The sequence below is a fragment of the Alexandromys fortis genome, unplaced genomic scaffold (assembly GCF_014885135.2).
Source record: "Alexandromys fortis isolate MF-2015 unplaced genomic scaffold, M_Fortis_MF-2015_v1.1 scaffold_115, whole genome shotgun sequence".
NCBI lineage: Eukaryota > Metazoa > Chordata > Mammalia > Rodentia > Cricetidae > Alexandromys > Alexandromys fortis.
In genome coordinates, this window is record NW_026067989.1 from 3,365,740 (window position 1) to 3,382,379 (window position 16,640).

Below are 16,640 nucleotides of genomic sequence, written 5' to 3' on the forward strand. Positions count from 1 at the left end.
CTTGATTATCAGTTAAAAGCTAAAATGAAGCCAGGCCAATTGAGGCTCCACTTTGCACTTGACTCCCTAGACCCTTTCTCAGGACACCAATACGTTCTGCAAGTAATGGGTGCTCAGCAAGCATTTGCTAAAGGAACAAGTGAATGATTTGTTATAAACTAGGTTGTTCAGCATTCTGAGAATTCGCTGTTGTCTGGAACATGGAGTGGCACACTATGGTCTCGGAGACCACAGGCAAGGTTGTAATGTGATTGCTGGAGTCCTGAGGCAGGAAATAGCAGTACCTGGCTTCAGCCACACCAGGAGGTCAAAATTACATATTGCCTGTCACCTAATATCAAAGTTCTCCTTAAGAACAGGAACTCTAGCCAGAATAGGGCAGGGGTGCCTAGGAAAGACAAGACAGGGGGCAACACTATGAGGCTTAATATCAGTTGTAAAAACAGACCGTACTGGCCTAGCCATGCCATTATGAAGACAGGGATGGGTTTAATTCGGTGAGATGATGGGTGGAGGACACGGATGGTATCCCATCTGTAGACCAGAGTCTCGAGGAGGCCGCAGATGCCCTGGTGGCTGAATATCAGCATTCCATACTATGAACCATGATGTAGATCCTGCATGAGTATGTATAAGCCTTCTGAGTGGTATCAGCTACCATACTGAGCACCTGTTGGCTTTGGGTTTATAAAACGCTTTTGAATAACTTTGTTCAATAAAAAATGCAAATCAACTTTGTATAGAGGCTGGGATAAGCTTTTATTTTCCTACAAACCATGAGAATGTCAGAAACATGCAGCACCTAGATGCTGTAGTTCTAGCTCATCAAATCGTCCCAGGGAATCAGAAAGAAAAGGAGCGGACTGGAGTTGAGTGGCACCATCTAAGGAGCTAAGTGTTTTCCCAGCATGGCTGCCTTCGTGGAGTGTGTCCTAGTGCACATGTACACTCCTACCAAGGTGGGGAGGACCTGGAGGTCTCCCCCATCTCGGAACAACCTAAATGTGCAGCACTGGGAAGTTAAATAACAAGAGACCTCAAAACAATCAAACAACATGCTATAACTTAATTTATCCTCTCTATCAACTGTCCCCCTATTTACACACACTACACATTGTAGACCGAACTAAGAACATGTTTGCTTACTGTGTATGCCATATACATAGAAATTGCGTGCAAATACAAGCACGAGTTTCCTTTAGATGTGACCCCCCCTTCAGTAGGTATGGAGTAACAAAGCTACAGGTAAGACACACTGGAAGGTTTAGAGGGTCCTTCAAACCTCTGCCACAGGTTAGTGGCAAGAAGGAAGTGACACCTGAGGACAGTCAGGAAGACAGGATTTGCATGGCTCACTGGAGCTTTGTGATCTCCTTTATAAGGCTAAGGGTCCGACTAACTAGCCACATCCCCAAGTCAGGGGTCATTCCCCGGGGTTCTCAAGAGCTGCAAACTTGGCTGCTGAAGACACTGTAAAAAGTCACTTACCAGGCTAAATTTCCATTTTTTCCTGTCTGCTGAAGGTCTAGATACTTTTAAAAAGTCATAATTTTGTAGGATCACTATTTTTTAAAAGCATAAAGGTCTAATCAACAAGACTATAAACATCAGTTTCCCTCTTCATGGAAATCTGGCAATCAGCATGCCAAGAAGTAAGGGCACTGGCCAGACCCTGCAGGAACCCAGAGAGTCTTACAACATTTTGGGGTAATTAGGGCCACTTTGATTACAGATGGCTGACCTATTAATACTAACGTGATGAGTGGCTCTCTGGAGGGTCGCTACCGGATGAGTGACCCTTAGCAATTTTGCTAAAACACATTTATTATGAAAACACAATATTTGCTTTTCCAACTGAAAAAAAAAACCCAGCAAACTTGATAATTTCAGTTTTCCACCCCAAACAACAAGAACTGCTAAATCCAACCAAACATGGTTGCCAGAGTCCACACTCCCCAAGTCTAAGTCTCTAACCAGAGCTATTACCAACCTAAGGATCTTGAACTAAAAAAGTAAAATATAAACAGACATAAACTGCTGTTCCTCCCCAGGACATGCGATGCTAAAAATCATAAGGTTACAACAAGGTCAAATTATCTGGTACCTCCAAATTCAATTCCAATTGAATTTATCACTCGAAGTCTGGGAGTGTTGGCTTGAGGAGGCAAATAAAATTATAAACAGAACGCTGGGGGAGTTAAAAAGGACCTCTGGGGCCTGGATTGTGGCCCTGGGTTCTGTTGCCACTGGGGGGGGAAAATAGAGGACTTCCAAAATGACAAGAATTCCACAACAGGGGTCTGTCTATGCAGCCTGAAGATAAGTGTTCTTGCAGAAGCTACTTGCTGGAAGAGTTGCAGGGGCTGCTGTGCTTGCTGCAGGAGTCAGGTCTGGGCACTTTGTAAACAGCCAAATAACAGATCAATAATAGAAGTCTGAGCAATACTGGACAACCAGACCAGAAAGCTCAAATCTCTCTCTCTCTCTCTCTCTCTCTCTCTCTCTCTCTCTCTCTCTCTCTCTCTCTCTCTCTCTCTCTCCCCCACACACACACACACACACACACACACACACACACACACACTGGTGGGTGGGTGGGTTGAGAATCAAGCTATCACTGACACAATGGGAAATGCCACGGCATCTCATTACCCTTCTGTCACCATTAAGCTCCCAGTAAGTGAGCATCCTGGGCTCTTAGGAAACAGCACATACGGATTAGAGGTTTCCTTCTGCTTTGCAAGGTCCTGTTGTGTTTATGATCTTTAGGCAGCTCTCCAGGTGCTTCCGTCTGTTGGCCTGTGATGGAAGGCTGCAGAATTCCCTTCAAAGCACCTGGATGGATGCTCCCTGCAGATGGAGGGTGCTCTCACAATTCTCACTCACTGCAAGACTAAGCCTGCTTTCTGGCTCTGCCCCTTTCTCTACCAAATCAACTCTACAGTAGATGGGAAAGGCTGGCTTCTCTGGAAGAACAGACAATGATGACATGCAGACTCAGAGGAACGACCAAGTAGGCTAGGAGAGATGTACACGAATAGAGGGCAGAGGAAGGCAGAGAGGTGGCCACATCAGGGCTTTCTTCCCCATGCCTGAGTTCCTGCAGGCTACAGTCTATAACTGCTTCCTGTTGGAGGGAAGGGGTCACCCTAGACACATGCACTGGGAAACGGCCTCATGGAGCCGGCCCATGCAGCAAGGGATGACCTCTGTTGCAATTTCTGTGTTTTGCTTTGAGGCAGAGCAGGAAATGGAGCAACAGTGGAGCTCAGAGATAGGGCTAGGGCCAGGGCAGAGGGTGAGGAGGAGGGACAGAAGTTTTCCCTGTCAACTGACTCTTGCTGGATTCTAAGGTCCAAGACGTCCAGCAAGGGATGGGATACTGGGATTCATTTAACTCCTTTCATCTTTTCCATCCCTAACAGGCACAAGACACTCTCCTTGGAGTCAGATAGGTATATATATATATATATATTCTATTGCTTGGAATCTGTTACCCTAAAACTTAAGTGACAAGAATTGTTTCCAAGGCCTGTCTTGGTTTTTGAGCAATAGGTAGGAGGAAGACTACCAGTGAGATTTGGGCGGCACTGGACACAATGTGGGTGCTGGTCAGCCCTGGAGCTGGAACAGGCACTAATCTTGTGTGTTGATGTAGGTGGTGCTGGGCTGAGCTGGACTGAACAGGGCTGAGCAGGACTGGGCTTGGCTGAACTGGGCTGAGCAGAGCTGATCTGGGTTGGGCAGGGCTGAGCAGGGCTGGGCAGGGTTGATCTGGGCAGGGCTGGGCTGGATAGGACTAAGCAGGGTTGGGTAGGGCTGAGCTGGGCAGGGTTGAGCTAGGCTGGACTGGGCTGAGCAGGGCTGAGTAGGGCTGGGCTGGGCTAGGTATGGCTGATCTGGGCTGATCTGAGCTGGGCAGGGCTGAGCTGAACTAAGCTAGGCTGGGCTGAGCTGGCCTGCGCAGGGTTGAGATATCGGCTTAGTGCTCTCATGTGGACAGGCCTATATTTCCGGACACTTCTGATCGCTCCGTGTGAAACATCACTGTCAAGATCTGGCAGAACTATGTTGCCAGGAAAATCTAAGTCAGTGAATCTCAGGTACCAGGTGGAGAAAGGCTCAGTGACGGAGGTGAAAACTTCCTATGGGAAAAGACCCTGGGGACAGCCAGTTTCCATGATGATGAAATTTTGATGATGAAAAGTTTGAATTATACTGTAAGCCCTGACACAAGGATTAGCAAAATCATTATGGAGGAAACCCCTCCAACAGTTATACAATTGTTTTGCCAGCCCTTTTGGGAACCAAGCTTGGGTATATACATGACAAGAAAACAACTCGGGAACGCAGACAAGTGCCCTCTGCCCCTTCCCTGTGGGCCCCGAGCCTTTTGCTACTGTGTTCTGCCTAGAGGCTCCAGACTATCCATTGTCCACATGACAGCAGGCTTGTTCCTGACTGATGGCAACTTCTTCTCTTCTTCTTCTGAAGTCCAGGGTTTATGAGATTCCAGGACAAGAGGACACAGCCTTGTTTGAAAGTTTCACACAAACTACATCACTTCTGACCTTGGCGGCCCGACAATGGGAAGGCTTGCTGCACGTGCTGGCACAGTGGCAGTTTCCGGGAGCCTGGGTCTGAGGGTTCTGGGTAAAGCAGGGGACTCTTGCCTGTGTCTTCCACATGGAGGATTATCTTGGGGTTCACACTCAGGCTGGAGGTCAAGACCCCTGCAAAGGAAACAGAGAATGGCCACACCATAGAGGTCAAAGAGAATCTCTGGCCACATACTGAAGGAAGTATATATGGTACTCAGAAGACCAAGGGAACTTGGTCACTGGGAAGAGGGTCTGATGTCCGCCCTGCCCCACAGTGTGTACTGCCAGAATGTTTGCAGACTGTACCACCAAAGAAACGTCATTCCTCTTAGTCTTTGCCCTGGATTTTCCTACATAAAGGAATTACAAATCTGTGAATCTCTGAAATAAAATCAGCCTTTCTGGCTGGCACAGAAGAATGAAGACAAGGCATCAGACTGCAGCAGAGTTGAGTGAAAGCCATGGAGAGCCCTGGGCTGAGCAGGTGACAATGCTGAGTTCCCGGGATCCCTGTGTGTTTCCATATTGATATTTCACACGAGCTACTCCTCAGTTAGTCCCTAAAGGGCCTGAGACTAGAGGTCAGGCCTAAATTGCTTGTCTGAATGAGTCCAGATGAGCATGCAGCTCTTTAGCACTGGAGGGAACAAGGAATAAAATTAAAGCGCACAGATCTGCACTCCTCCCTTCCCCAGGGTGGCTGTCTGGGGGCTCAGAGGAATACAGGAATGCTGCTGCAACACCCGGCCAGGGTTGCGGCTTGCTCGACCTCCCGGAGGGCCACTCTTCGATGAGAGGATCATTTCATCACCCTTCCCCTTGTAATATATTTTTAAATGCTCTAAGCTTCCCTGAGTGGCCTCCGCCTAGGACAAACCTCAAAAGCAGTGCTCCTGGAGCCTCATCCCTACGGCTTTTCTGCTACAACTATGGCCTTTGAAACGGTTATTAGTGGTGTTCGAAATTAATTTACTTGGCTTATTTTGTTTACAGCTTTTTATTTATTCATGCTTCTTTTTCTTTTAATATATATGTCTTTTGACCATGCCTTATCTTCTGGGGAAGAGCTTCTGAAATCGGTCCTTACCAGTCCCTGTCACATCACGTGGGGAGGCACTGTCCCATGCACTCTCTGGTTTCTCAGCACAGATTCCAAGGACAGGTTTTTCCCCTCCCTCCCTTCTAGGGTCAGTGAGGTTAGCAGAGGGGGGGAGGGGCCCTGAGCCCTCCTATTGTTATCCCCTTCAGAAACAGGCTATGAGGGGTGGGGGTAGCTCAGTGGTAGAAACCTTACTTAGTATGCATGAAGCCCTAAGTCCCAGTACTGCAAAAATACAAAACTTAGGTTGCTTTAAGCAAGCATAGCTAGACTTGGCCATCCAAGATTAGCAATGTTTTTAAACATGTATTTGTTTTGCTTATATATATGTACATGTGCTTGGTGCACACAGAGGCCAGAGAGGGTGTCAGATCCCCTGGGACTGGAGTTACAGACAGTTGTGAGTTGCCATGTGGGTGCTGGGATTTGAACCTGGGTCCTCTGGAAGAGAAGCCAGCTCTTAACTTCAGAGCCATCTCTCTAGCCCCTCAAGGATTGGGTTTTTATGGGCATATCTCCATCTCCTAGTTGTTAGGAGTGGGCAGGAACATTTGATCGGGGTGAAGGGCAAGAGGGGAAATAAACCTGGCTGAACCTCAGAGAGTGTTCTGGTTTGAAAGGCCACCCACTCTGATCGGATCAGTTGAGATTAAGAAGCCAAAAAAGAAAAAAAAGTAAGTCAATAAATGCTTAAAGATATTAGGTAAGGGCGTTACGAATGCTTGGTCAGAAGCAAACATATTAGCTATTCCCCAATCCCCTCTACCAGGGAAGACAAGGAGGACAGAGGGTCACAGCTTGAGTCCTGCAGATGGACAGAATAGTGCCAGCTGTCTTAGTGAATAAGTCAGAGCCATCATTTCAAAGCTTTGCAAGCAAGGGGTTTATACTCCTAAAGGCAGAGAGCAAAGCCACACCAGGATCCAGCGTAACCATGACCCATGCATTCCTTCAGTTCTCAACTCCTGCGAGTGCACCTTCATCCTGCGATGACTCCCCTATGCCCACTGTACCCTTTGATGGATGGGGAGACAGCAGCTGCAGAATGCATAGATGGGCACAAAGGATAAGGGCTGACTTTTTTTTGATACAGTCACTACACTTGCAAGCTGCTGGCAGCGCTGCCCCAGTTCCGCTTCTGCTGGGGATGGAAGCCGGGGCTTATTCAAAGGGCCTTAGTCTCTGTTTTACCTCTGCCAGCGCAGGCGCAGGAGTACACGGGGCAGGGGGCTGTAAATACAAATCTGTATATCTAAACTCCTACTGGGATGGGACTTTACAATCCTGCTCAGCCTTCTTGACTAGAGCACTTATGTTCTGTAGATGCTGTCACCTTTGGGACACTGCTGGGACCAGTCCAAAGCTTTGGTTGAGAAGAAGAGAAAGGGCAGCTGGGCTAGAGGATTGACTTACTACAGTGACTGGTTGCTCATTCAACCAGCAGGTATGGCAGCCTGCTGGGTTAGAGGGGTGTCCTGGGCAAGCTCTTTCTATTTGTGTTGGGACCACCATAGGAATGAATATGGCTACTAAGTGGCATCTCTCTCTCTTCTGAGTGGCATTACCATAGTCACTACCCAAGTTTTTCCTACCTGATGTGGGAGTGTCATATATCAATCTGTTGATTTCATTGGTTAAGAAATAAAGAAACTGCTTGCCCTGATAGGTTAAAACATAAGTGGGAGGAGTAAACAGAACAGAATGCTGGGAGGAAGAGGAAGTGAGGTAAGACTCCTCAGACAGACTCCATAGCTCCTCTCAGAGAGACAAGCGATGAAGCTCCGACCCAGGATGGACGTAGGCCAGAATCTTCCGGGTAAGCGCACCTTGGGGTGCTACAGACATTATTAGAAATGGGCTAGTCCAGGTGAGAGAGTTAGCCTAGAAGAGGCTAGATAGAAATGGGCCAAGCAGTGTTTAAAAGAATACAGTGTCCGTGTAATTATTTCGGGGCATAAGCTAGCCAGGCAGCCGGGGTGCTGGGGACACAGCCCCACCACTCATATTATTATACCTACCTGTGAACCAGAGACCCAGTACAGCCAGGCTACACTGGAGAGTCATACCCAGCCCTGCAGTGGTGGCTGCCACCCATCTGAGCTATCTGTGCTGGGTCAGTATCTCAGGCCCAGGACAGAAAGGTCAGGCTGGGAGGTCACACCTGCCATCTCAGCTTGTTCTCTGAGTCCTAGACTGCAGATCCTGGGGTTCGCTGCCCTCCGCACTTGCTTAGCTTTTGTCTGCCTCTCTTGTCCCAGCTGCTCTATTCAGCAGCCCTCCTTGACGACCTGCCCTCCCTGCGTGGAGGCCTATGGAGGCCTCTGCTAAGGCAAGTAGTCAAAGGCCAGCCCAGCACGAGCTTTATCTTATCGGCTCATCTCAACATCCTGCTTCTCCAGGCTTGCTCAACGAAAACAAAAGGGGGAGAGGGGGGGGCAGCGGTCCTGTACCCATGGCTCCCTGCAGCCCCCCACACAAAAGGGAGGCGACAAAGACATTTTCCACGATGGCAGGTGTTGGTGTCAGATTCCACCCAGAGTGTACCGGCAGAAGAAAGGCAGGCAGAGCTGGGCTCCACAGGCAGCACAGACATGTAGGGGCAGGAGAGTGGCAGGGCCCCTTGGGAGAAGTCAGGAGGCAGGCAAGGCTGAGGCCCAAGGAGCTGAGTGGGCATGAAGTGTTAGTCAACCGATACCCCTCCCCAAAAGCAGTGTTTAGCGTGTGCATGGGCACGGTGGCGCGGGGGACACCAAAGTGTTAGTCTTACCTTGCTCAAGTATAATGAGACAGCTCTGTGCTTTAATCTGAAGAGAGAGAAGATAAAAATCCAGTGAATGCAAGGACAGCACCTCTGCAGCAGCTTCAGTTTGATAATGGACTCACTGCTGAGAAGACGTGTTTATCCCAGCTCCCCCTGATCCTAAAGCCTTGTGCATCATTCCTGAATGCTCACTTGAATACCCACTTGATGGGACCAAATACCAGTCGGGGCCGTATTTACAAAGGAGTCCCCAGAAGCATACAGAACTGAGGGAAGATCTCAGTTTCCCGATCCTTATGACAGGCCCCTGTCAGCCCTTCCACAACATCTTACTCCCTGTGTTTTCCAGTTACATGCAAACTATTTTTGCTTCCAGAAAGTAGCTTTCTACCCCAACAACTCTACTCAATTCCATATAGCTCGATGCCTATCAAATCTGGACATTTAGCAGCAACACAAATCATTGTACACACTGCCACAATTACGAACTCAGACTTTCTGTTGATTCCATCTGCCAAGGTTGGCACAGTGACTAGAGATTTTTTAACACCATTCGGACACTCTCCTTGCTATGTCTCTCTGAAGGAAGTGTGTGTACTTCCATGAAGTTGTATTCTCCAATCTACTGATGAAAACTCGGCTTCCTGATAGAGCATTTGGAGTGGGAAGCCAGGATCCATGACCAGCCCTGGATGACCAAGTGGCACTTCCTTGTCTTACAATGAACTTGGGTCCTTCTCCATGGGTGGGCATAAGAAGCTCTATCCAGGTTGACTGCGGGTAACAGATGATAATGTCCTTAGAAGATAATTTCTAAGGATAATTTCTCCCAGCATGCCATATTGCAAGGTTCCATTTCATCTAATGGAAGATCCTCACACCTCTGTGTGCATGGGTCTACCTCAGGCTCCTGATGCTCTCCTATGTGAGAAAAGGCTCTTTATGAAGGGGCTCCTTGATCTCACTCTCCTGCAGCCCCCTTGGCCCTGGGTACGCTATGCATACAGGCCCTTGATTGGTAGAAACCCAGAAAGCAGATGGCTCACTAACAATGGAGGACTTGTTTGTAATTGCTGATGAGGACCGGTTTGCTCCTCTCCTGAGGGTCCCCAGACACAGCCTGGTGTGGTGTGCCGGCCCACAAAGAATATTTCAGTAACTGCCAGTCCATGGTTGAGTTAAGGAGATGCATAGCAGGGGCAGTTGGAGGCTGCCTTGATTATTCCATAGGGCTCAGACGTCACCTGCTCTTGACATCTAGGCAGTCCTCTTGAAGGGCAAGGTCCCAGTTGCTGGGGCCAGGGAGCAGATTGCCTCTCAGTACAACCCCAGGGGCTAGCACAGAGCATCAGCTACCCTGCACACTATTCAAAGAGCCTAAAAGAGAGGACACTGAGCTTGGAGATGAGGGATGAGAAGAGATGGGGAGGCACATGATGCCTGGCAGGAAAGGGGCACAAAGCATGCCCATCTTTCTTTTCATCCACTCAGATGTGTTCTGAGTATCATTACAGGCTGCAGCAATGGATACAGCAAACAAAACCCTCCTTGCTTTGGGGCCGTAGTGGATGGTGGAGGAGGCAGAGCACACAAATACACAGACACACATACATTTCTGTGGTATCTGAAGTAAGAGGCCAAGTTAGGAAATAAGGGTCTTGAGAGGTTCCATGGTGACTGGGGACATTGTACTGCAGGGTTACAGTGTATCTTGAATAAGAAAGCATGTCTGGACATTAGCAGCCAGCTCCTTTTCATGTAGGAGCAGCTGGAGAGACTCCTGGGGGGGGGGACACCCCTTCACAATCTAACTCAGACACCAAATGGCAGAAGTTTTGACCAATTGGCAACTCATACACAAAAGTTTAAGCCTAGAGAATCCAGAGGACCTTTTTAAAGAAGTGTTTTACTTTTTGGGTGTTGTGTGACTTCTTTGATATTCTGGATACCAACAAGGGCTTCATTTTTGAATTCACGGAATAACAAACATGGCCGGAGATTTGCATTCTCTGCAGCTCTGCCTAGGGATGCAAACTGAGAATCGTGGGTCTTTATAGGTTTGTTTCCTCCAGCTGCAACCGAGTGGATTCTGGAGCAAGCGTCTTATCTCTGAGGAAAGCCTGCTGTCCAGCATTGCCACCTGAGGTAAATTTGGGCCAGGCCAGACAAGAAATGTGGCTGCCTCTCCCCATATCCTTGTTACCGAACAGTTAGTGTGGAAATAATGAACTGGTTCAAGATAATTAGAAAAAGAAGGATTTCAAGCATTGGCATGGGAGAGGAAGAAAGACTGCACTGGGGTTCCAGCTTGAGGCAAGTGCTAACTATTCTCCCAGCAGGAAGGCAGGCAGAGGGGCTCAGAGAGCTGATGGGTTATTCAGACCCCTTGGAATGGCTCTGAGGAGGGGAACAGGTGCAGGCAGTGGATGGGAAAGCCTGCACACGCAACTCAACACTGGCAACCCAAGACCAGTGGGGATTTGCCAGCCTAATTAACATCTCCAAATGGCCAAGGATGGCTTCCAGTATTTCCAATCCAGCAGCAGTGGCTATGTTCTGGCTCCAGCCCTGGCACTGGGCTTGGCGTCCACTGCTTGGTTGTTGGTCTTGCCCATCAACTTTGGTTCTGAAGCAGAAAGCCAGGACAGCTGGACCAACAAGGGGTGGAGGGAAGAAGAAAGCACCCGCACTGTTTGCAGGCACACTTGTGTAGGGCCTTAGCGCGCAGTGGGAACATTAAGAAAAAAACGTAGCTGGCATTTTTCCTTTTGGGCAACTATTATGTGAATTTAGGAGCTATGGCTAAGTTACACACTTAAAAAAAATTAATGGTTCAGTGCCAACTTACTGGTTAGCCACAGTGGAGAAAGGTGTCCAGGCCTCCTCAATATCTCAAAGCACATGGATAGCAAGGTCTCGGCTGCACTGTAACCATAAGGGAGGCTGCTGGTCTTCTTAAACTGGCTCTACAGTGCATGGCTATAAGAGATTGGTCAACAGCCCAAGTGACCATCAACTGATGAATGAACTGTTTGGCAACGCTAAAAGCCTCCAATAAGGAGGAAGAAGCATTCTTCTTTTAGGGCATAGACACTGGTAGATTTCCCATGCTTCAGTGAAGGGTTCTATACCCATGTACACATGGGCATCACTAGTTGGGTTTAGTGGGATATAAAAGGAAGACATGAATTTGGAAGGCAGGAGTCAGGGTGGGTATAATATTTCAATGCACACATGAATGAAATTATCAAAGTATAAACATGCCAATAAAATACATTTTAAAAACACAATAAATGCTGTAGCATGAATACACTTTGAAAACATGTTAGGTGAAGGAAGCCAAGTCACCGTATTGTCTCATTCCATGTGTAAACACGGACATTTCGTATAATGTCCAGGATAGGTAGACACATAGAAACAGTGGTGGGTCAGTGGCTTCTCAGGACCAGGGGTGGGGTTTGTGGAAGGAATGAAGATTGATTTATGAATAGTTTTTATTTTATTTCTAAGGGAAATGAAACATTCTACAGTTAGACCATGGAGGTAGTTGTACAATCTGTGAAAATACCTAAAGTATTAAATGTATACTTTTTTGGATGATTGGCATGATATGCTAATAATATCTCAATACAACCTTTTTTTTCTTAAAGTTTTCTTTTTCTTTTTCCTTTGTAGTGCTTGAGACTGAAGCCAGGGCCTTGTGCATGGTTTGATGGGGTAGCTTTGTTAATCAATTATCTTCAAGAGGTGGGACCAAATTAGGGTGTGGCTTTCTGGGACCTGGTGCGATCTCTCTCTCAATCTCTCTCTCTCTCTCTCTCTCTCTCTCTGTGGTGCCCTCCCAGCACAGCTGAGCTTGGACTTCTCCTTCCTGTTTCATGAGTTTTCCCCTTATAATAAATAGAAATATAATTGTTTTATCTTTTAGCTAGCCTGGTTATTTCCTGAATCAAGCTAACTTCTACAATGGTGGTCAAGTATTTACCATTGAGTTATATTCCCTCCCCACCTCAACAGGACAGAAAGTGGTCTGAAAAATATTCTATACTCACCATTTCAAAAGCGATACAAGGATGATTTCAAGATTTAGAGAAAAAAAAATCTCCTGTGGGCCCAGGAAGGAGGAGCAGGAAGGATGGGCCATGTGGATGATGTCACCAATACCTCCTTAACTGAACCTATCTTAACTTCACACCACCCTCAAAGCAAGCACACTTCCTGCAGGTGCACAGTACTCCTAGTGACCATGGCTGACTCGAACATGTCCTGTAACTTGAGTTCAGCTCTCTTCAAACAACTCAAGAGTGGCCCATATAGGAAGCGGCTAGAAGTGTTCTGCCTCTGGACTTCCTGGGCTTGATATGTCTGTCATTCACAACTGTATTTTTGAATCCCCTGAGAAGCAGTTGCCTTAAAACAAAGTAGCAGTCAGGTCTGAGGTCTCTTCTGAGGAGACTGTGAGTTCTAGTGTATTCTCAAGTACTCAAGGAAACATCAGAGAAATGACGGGACTCCTTGGTAGTTTTATTGACAGAAATAGTCTTCCTTGGGGCTGGGAATGGGACTAAGGCCCTGTGATGGATCACTTATTCAAAGTATGTGAGTCCTTAGACTCAACCCTCAGCACCCAAACAAACACGCCTGTTGTCTTTAGACAATCAGCAGGCAGTGTGGGCCCAAGAGCAAGGCTTTCTCTACCAAAGCTCTTCCCATGTACTCCACTCACATTTGGAGCAAACAATAACACAGTACATGTTAATTACATTGCTCAGTTGTCTGGGCCAAAGTAGGAGAGCATTTGCCACTCACACCACAACTTGGCCAGGCCATAAATCCAACAAATTAGTTCTTTCTGCCTTTGAGGAGAATGTTTGGCTTTTGACACAAGGAAAGGATTTCTCTGCTACCTGGCAGTTTACTCCTGTGGATTTGTTCCAACACAATGGACACCCAAAAGGCAGGCACCCTGAGTGGGTCTGACAAAGAGTTCCATCCAGGACAGAATGACCTAAGTTCTAAGCCCCAGATCTTGACATGACCAGCCAGGCACCCTCCTCAGTTCTTCACCTGCCAAGGAGAAGCCTTCCTTACCAGGGTAGATGGTGGGGAAACTGCACAGAAATGGCCTGCTGGAAACAGCAACTGAAGCACGTGGCGTGTCCTGGAGACCTTTACCCATTGTTCTGAGAAAGGGTCTTGGTGGCATTCCCAAGGCTGGCCCTGACCACGCGGGCTCAAGGGATCCTCTCATTCAGGCCTCTTGAGTAGCCTGCGCTACCACATGGAGCTTCTTGAGTGAGAAGGACGTGACTGCAGGAATTTTGGCCTTGTTCTTCTGGGTTACCTAGTCATTGATTTTTCTCTGTGCTGCCCATAGCTATCTACATAACTCTTCAAGGCCAGAGTGAGGTGAATGACTTCAGATCACACACCTGCCTGTCTCAGGCTCACCTTCCCATATAAAGACAGGTGCTGCCAAATTCTTTCCACCTGAGTACCCAAGGTGCAGGATTCTATTCCATGGTACTGTGGCGAGGAACACAGTGCAGCCATAGCAAATTTTCAGGGGGGATGCCTGCACTGCCGCGGCATTCAGTTGTTAATCACAGGATCACAGGCCTGTTGGGTGCCTCTTCTGCTTTGCGCACTTCTAGGCCTCTCCAACTAAGTCCTTAGGACACTCACGGGTGTGGAGTGACTGCCTAAAGACCCTACCCTGTGGGGTTTGTGAGATGCTCTGGGGAATGATGCTGTTGGCCGACCAACTGGTTGAGCTGCAAGAGAGGTGTGGGTACCACCAGGATACTAGGCTGGCCAGAATTTCAGCACCCCATTGTGGCCTCCAGCAGGTGTGTGTGTATGGGGTGGGGTGGGGTACTAGAAGGTGGAGCTCATCTGGGATTTTATCATTTTATAACCTTTAAGTGGTAAGAAAATAGGCTTTTTGTTATTCTTTCTCTGCCATAATGCTGTGAACCCTCTTCTGTGCCAAGAATTCAATGCTGGCCATATTAATGCTATAAGTCTTTCTCCTTCCCTCCCTCTCTCCCTCCCTCCCATTTATCCATCCTCCTGCAATACTGACTGGCATGTTTCCCATCTTCAAAAAAATTTTTTTTTCCATTTAGTCTTTTGTGGGGCTTTAAGAGAAAATTTACAGGCTCCTCACCCCCACCCCCCAGGCATTACCCTGAGCATCCCTGGAAAGGATAGCATAAAACATTCCTTCTATCCAACAGCAGACACCAATGCCAGCACAAGAGCTTCATTTGGCCTTGCTTTAGTTTGCTCTTTGCTAAGTGGAAATCCGAGCAAAATCACTGAATCCTCCAGGAAGCCCCAGCTGCTAAGGCTGCACATGGACCACCTGCGAGGCCAGATTGACACGAACGCCACAATTGCCATTCAAAGAATGTGAGCCTGGGTGTCCCAAACCCTGGGCTTGTCTTAGTCAAACTCGAGAGGCTATTTTGAATAAGCTTTAATAAAGATTCATTTCCAAAACTCTGCATGAGAAAGACTCTTGGTACCTGTTGGCCATCCCCTGGTAACTGCTTCAGTGCCCCCTGAGTCATAATTAGCAGTTAGGTGGGAAAGAGATACCACCTGCACATAAAACCCTGGAAGGCCAGGAAAGCCGGATTGACTGACTACAGTATCTTACAGGAGAGAGACTTTTGGAGGTGCTTCCACCGTGCCTCCAACAGTTTCTAGACAACTCTAATATGTCCGCTCCCTTCCCATTCTCAGAAGCTGTGGACTCAAGTCTCAGCACTGGCCAGGGTCAGGATGGACCATGAGAGTCTGCATTCTCTTGGCTCTTCCTCCATCTGCTCATCCATCCTGGTCTTGCAGAAGGACTTTTAGTTTTCAGGCATCCTAGGTCTTGGCTGATGTTGCAAAGGCAAAAGCTGGATACTTAACGGGTGGTGGAGGACACAGGAGGCAAGCCCCTGTTCACAAGCTCCAGGACCATAAGACAGATGGCACTCCATCTCAGGGGAGTCTCAGAGTAAGTGGCCTGAGTCACTGGCGAGCAGGGCCCCTTGCACTTGTAATCACATTTTGCTATAACTAATCTAGGATCACCCTCCCCTGCCTTTGGATACAGTTCCTTCATGGATATATTTCTCCCTTAGTACTGCATTCTCCACAAAGGAAGAGACACGGGCCTTCTAAAGGCTCCCAGAACCTTGTGTGTATCCTTAAATACTCTTCACCGGTCTGCTCAGGGGAAGGCAGAGCCATGTCAGAGATGTCGCATTTGACAGGCTGCAGAATCACTCTCTAGCTGACCAAATGGAAAAATATGTCTCACCTCTGCTTGTCTCCCAGAGCAACAGGAGGAGAGTAACAGAGTGTTAAAAGGCTAGAGGGATGAATGAGCACAAAGCAAAGTGTGGTGCCAACCGGGGCTATAGAGAGTTCTTCTAAAACCCTCAGCACCACTTACAAAAGCACCCAGAATCAAGTTTCAGTTATTTAGAACTGCGCTACCCAGCCTGGGGATTAACCTGACTCCTGGCTTCCCCCTTCTCCCCACACCAGGCTTTGACCATATTGCTTGCCACTGACCCACTTTTCCTAAGAGATCGAGAATGGTGAAGGCAGGTAAAATGTAATTATAGGTGTTTGTTTTGCATCTTGCATCAGACCCAACACATCTGTGATCTAGAGATACACCTGTACCACTTAAACACATCTGTGATCTAGAGATACACCTGTACCACTTAAAGCAACAGCCTGACTTCCTTCTTCCCTGCTTACTATTTTATTCCTGCCACATGTATTATAAGAGATGGCATGCATTATAACCCACTTTGGATAAATGCTTACATGTGCTCATGTGTGCTTGCACATGCACACACACACACACACTACAGAGTTATGTGTGCTAAAAAAAAATCGAGACAGAAATGCTCCTATATTTGTAAGAGTTACATAAATCCGTTGTAAGTAGATCACACTGAAAATCCATTGGTTTTGCGGAGGAGCCAAGCTGGGTCTGGGTGATGAGATTAAGAGTGGCTAGGGATTTTCTATCAATATCTTCTCACCTTTTCAAGACTACATCTATAAATTGCAAAACAAAAGCAAAAGGGTCGGTACTGAGCTGGCTGTGTGGAAGGGATCTAGGCTGGGTCCAGATGGTATTGTTGGGATGAGGGTAGTTATCTAT

At 47.6% G+C, this 16,640-nt stretch overlaps 1 protein-coding gene across 1 annotated transcript in view; it reads right to left on the bottom strand.

Moving 5' to 3' along the window:
• Window positions 1-716: 716 nt before the first annotated feature.
• Window positions 717-16,640, bottom strand: part of Ralgapa2 (Ral GTPase activating protein catalytic subunit alpha 2) — a 266,124-nt gene continuing 250,200 nt past the window's right edge. The window contains exons 39-40 of the mRNA XM_050159621.1: window positions 8,468-8,504; window positions 717-4,733 (exon numbers count right to left, since the gene is read on the bottom strand). Coding sequence (XP_050015578.1) covers window positions 8,500-8,504 — 5 coding nt within the window. The 3' untranslated portion in view covers window positions 717-4,733; window positions 8,468-8,499. The remainder of the gene's footprint in view (window positions 4,734-8,467; window positions 8,505-16,640) is intronic.